Genomic DNA, 3,766 nt, shown 5'->3' with positions numbered 1-3,766 from the left:
GGCCCGGCCCCGAGGCGCCCCGCGCCCACACCTGTCCCCACGAGCGCCAACCTGCGGCCCGCTGAGTCCTGGCGACGATGTATTTCCGGAGCTTCCTCACCGCCCGATCCCGGGTCACCTGCTCGTTTCCCGCCAGGCGCTGAGCCAGCTGGATCTCAGGGGGAAGCTGCACGCGCGGAACCATGGTGACAACCGCGAAGACCCCCGCTCACGAGCGACGCAGCGGCCTCGCCGGGGCGCGCGCTGTGACGTCACACGAGCGCGCCGGCCTCTCCCGGGCGCGCGGCCTGACGTCAGGCGCGCACGCCGGCCTCGCCCACACCGCACGCCACCGCCGCGTAGACGCCGGACCCCGCAAGGACAGCGCTGGGCAGTTGGAATTGCAGGGAGGTCCGTAGGCGTGGACGCCCGCCTTTTAGGGGTCAGCCGGGTTGTCGAGAGAAGGCTCTTCTTTAGCGAACGACAGCGGGCACGCGCAGAAGGAAGGGTAGGATTGCAGGAAAACCTATGCGGCCCCCAAAGAATCTTCGATTCAGGCGCAGACCATCAAAAATTGGCGAAAGGGCTGGAGAAAAGTGGTCCCAGTCGGGTTTTGCACGAGTCTCAGCGCCCCGCCCATGGGCTGCCCCCGCCAGAGCCGCCCCTTCTCGCGCAGCGGCACCCCTCGTGGCCAGTCCAGGGGGCCCTCAGCCAGCCTTTAGGTCTGCACCTGGGCTTTCAGGACGTAGAGGAAGGCTCTCCATGGTGCACGGGGAGACAATCACCACCTGGAGTCTGGGACAGTTCACAGGACAGCTGTCCTGGTCGCTTCACAAAGTTAATTCCTGGACAAAGGAATGAATGAATGCATATGTAAAGGAGGAAAATATAATGTGCAAACCTTGATTGGATCGTGGTTCAAAGAAAAAGCTATAACAGTTATTTGGGGGCAACTGGGAAGCTTGCATATAGACTAGATGTTAGATTATAGTGCAGAATAATTATTTTCTTAGGTGTGACAATGTAGTGTTTATATTTATGCAGAATGGGCTCCTCAGGCTTTTTTTCTGTAATGGGCCATGTGTCAGGGAACCCCAAGACCAGGTTTGTTGATCTGCTAGAGTCACATGCTGGTGACACCCAAAGCTAGGAGGACGCTATGATTTATTATGACAAAAGATACAAAGCAAAATCAGCACAGGGAAAGGGATGTGGAGTGAGCCTAGGGGACACCAAGAGGAAGCATCCAGAATCTTCTCCAGGTAGAGTCACAGAGGCCATGCTAACTACCCAGCAAGGAGCCGTAACAACACGAGTCAGATACCAACTACCAGGGGGCAAAATGGAGAAACACACACTGGTTTTACACTGGTGGGTACATGTCAAGATACCAACTACCAGGGGGCAAAATGGAGAAACACTGGTTTTACACTGGTGGGTACATGTCGGTTAACCTTTAACATTTACAGTATATAGAGATATGTGGACATTTACAGTGTAGATGGTATGTGAGAATTTTCGGGTCATCCACTGCTGCCTATGGGGTGGTTATGCCTCAAAGGGGTCTGGAAAGAAAATTACTCTGACTTCTCAAAACTATGTTGTCCTAGATGCATAAGAACAATGGACACAGCTCACTTAAGGTAAAGATTGACCTTTTACTAAGGAAGCTATGGGCCTGGGAAATGACAACTCATCATGACTTGCCCAGCTAGGAGTTCATGATCAGATCACCCTGTGGTTACTCAATCACTTATGAGTAAGTTGTGGAGGTCTCTTCTTCCCGTCCTTCCCAGGCTCAACTGCACCTGGCCTTCTGCCCTTCCCTGAAGTTAAAGACCAGCCTCTGCGCTGGCAGGTACTGGAAAGGCTTGCTGCCCCACACACACACCTGCTCACAGGCCACTCCCACTCGGACTCTGATGGGGCCCCCCAGGAGGCGAAGCTGGGCCTGCTACTGCAGTCAGCATCCAGTGAGGGGAGAGGCCCAGCACCCACTGACGTGCAGCCCTGGTGGGGGCATGAAAGGGGTTATAACTGGAGCACCAGCCCCACCCCCACATGAGGCTCTGGGAGTCACCTCATCACTGGGCTCCTTTGTTCCTCTTCTGTCCACCCACGCCAACCATTCACTGTGTCCCCGGGTCACATGCTGGTGACACCCAAAGCAGCTGGCACAAGGGCATGCTGGGTCGGGCCTTGCAAATGAGGCCATGAAATGTACTGTGGAGCGAGGCCAGGCAGGGCCTGATCCTGGACACCAAGATACCCTGACAGCCCCCTGCCCCTGTCCCCCAGCTCCTCCCGGTGCCTGCTGGGCACCGGTTTCTCTGCCCTCTACTCTCGGCAGCTCTCAAGTCCAGCTTCCCGCCTGCCTCCAGATCCTGCGCACCCTGTATGATGCCCTGCACAGAGCCAGAGCCACCACAGGGCTCCTCCAGGATCCAAGACCAGCTCCACCCATGCCCACGCAGGTGACCCCCGATCGCCTCTGCAAGTCCACACTAGCCCTGCCCCAAGCTGTGATCCCCAATTTAACCTGAAGGACCACACCCATCCCAGCACCACAGCAGACCCCTATCTCCTCTTGGAGGACCCAGCCCCACACCCATAGGGCCCAACATGACTCTCCCCTACAAGACCCGCCCATGCAGGGCCTCCTTCCACTGTCCCCTCCAAGGCCTGGCGGGGAGGAAAAAATTTCCCTTCTTCCCTTCTAGCTTCTTTGGCTGACCTAACGATTAAATTGGCATGGGACAGATTAACAGGAGAAAATAAAAATTTAATTTCATACCCACGGAGCCCCATAAAAATAAGAGACCCAGCGGCAGCCAGGTACTTGAGGTCTGTAGCCACCCAGACATGAGGACCAGGAACGGGGTCTGCGGCTCCTTCGGGGAGGAGGGCAAATCACGGGAACATGGGCAGACTGGGCATTTCAGGATCAGACGTCCGCCCTGGCGTGCAGGTGAGTTTTCCAGATAAAGTATGTCTGGTATTTGCTCTCTTTCGGGACCAGCCCCCCTATCTAAATGCTTTTAGGCAATTGAGGGGGAGTCGAAAGTTTTCCAGCAGTTGGTTGGGTCTCTCAAAATAATCTGTACGCCAAAGTGGCACATTTTGGGGTGGCAATATTCTGCTCCCCTTTAGCCAACGCACACCGCCAGGGGCTCGGACTCCTCACTCACTTCACCCCCACCACCCCAGAGCCGAAGAAACGCCCACCCTCCAGGACCCATGCCTGACCCTCCACCTCCCCCGCTCGTGACGCCCCCCCGAGGATGCCACACCAGGTGGGTGGGGACAGACACTAGGCGCACAGCACTCGCCCCACTGAGGGTGCCCCCCGCGGGGGTCCCAGGTTGCGTAGTAAGTTGACATCCGGCCAGCCAGGCCCCGCCTCGCCGCAAGCACGGCCCTCGGACCGCCCCCTGCGTGCGTCCGCCGGCGTCACGTAGCCTGAAGTTGCTAAGGCGGAGGGTTCGCAAGCAGCCGCGCCAGCGACCCGCTTCTCCTCCGTTCCCGCCGCTCCTCCGTGCCCGCCGCTGAGCCATGAGCCGTATCGGGAGGATGTGCGGCGGGACCTCCGCCACCCAGCCCGCCACGGCCAACATCCAGGACATCACCGACCAGGTGAGTGTTTCGGGGTCCTCGAGTCCGGGTTCGGGTCCCGCCCTGTCCGCAAGGGACAGCGACCGCCGGGACGCAGGGATCGAGCCGAAGTGCGCGTGGGGCGCTGGGCTCCGGACGCGGCCCTCGGGCTGTCAGGGCCCGGGGCCTCCGCCCC

At 58.5% G+C, this 3,766-nt stretch overlaps 2 protein-coding genes across 4 annotated transcripts in view; one reads left to right on the top strand and one right to left on the bottom strand.

Moving 5' to 3' along the window:
* Positions 1-269, bottom strand: part of RRP1 (ribosomal RNA processing 1) — a 13,480-nt gene extending 13,211 nt beyond the window's left edge. Inside the window, exon 1 of the mRNA XM_015597645.2 lies at positions 52-269. Within this exon, the coding sequence (XP_015453131.1) occupies positions 52-184 (133 nt within the window). The 5' untranslated portion in view covers positions 185-269. The remainder of the gene's footprint in view (positions 1-51) is intronic.
* A 2,663-nt stretch (positions 270-2,932) lies between these two features.
* Positions 2,933-3,766, top strand: part of CSTB (cystatin B) — a 3,778-nt gene continuing 2,944 nt past the window's right edge. The window contains exons 1-2 of one of the 3 annotated variants that reach the window (XR_003043360.1): positions 2,933-2,947; positions 3,187-3,612. Coding sequence is in view for 1 of the 3 variants with exons in the window: in XM_006922547.3 (XP_006922609.1) it covers positions 3,532-3,612 (81 nt within the window). In the remaining 2 variants the exon portion in view is untranslated. Of the gene's footprint in view, positions 2,948-3,129; positions 3,613-3,766 lie in introns of those variants that run through there. The other 2 variants (XR_001517844.1, XM_006922547.3) reach the window with 2 other exon arrangements.

The sequence above is a fragment of the Pteropus alecto genome, unplaced genomic scaffold (genome assembly GCF_000325575.1).
Source record: "Pteropus alecto unplaced genomic scaffold, ASM32557v1 scaffold339, whole genome shotgun sequence".
Lineage (NCBI taxonomy): Eukaryota > Metazoa > Chordata > Mammalia > Chiroptera > Pteropodidae > Pteropus > Pteropus alecto.
This window is presented reverse-complemented; position numbering and strand designations above follow the sequence as displayed.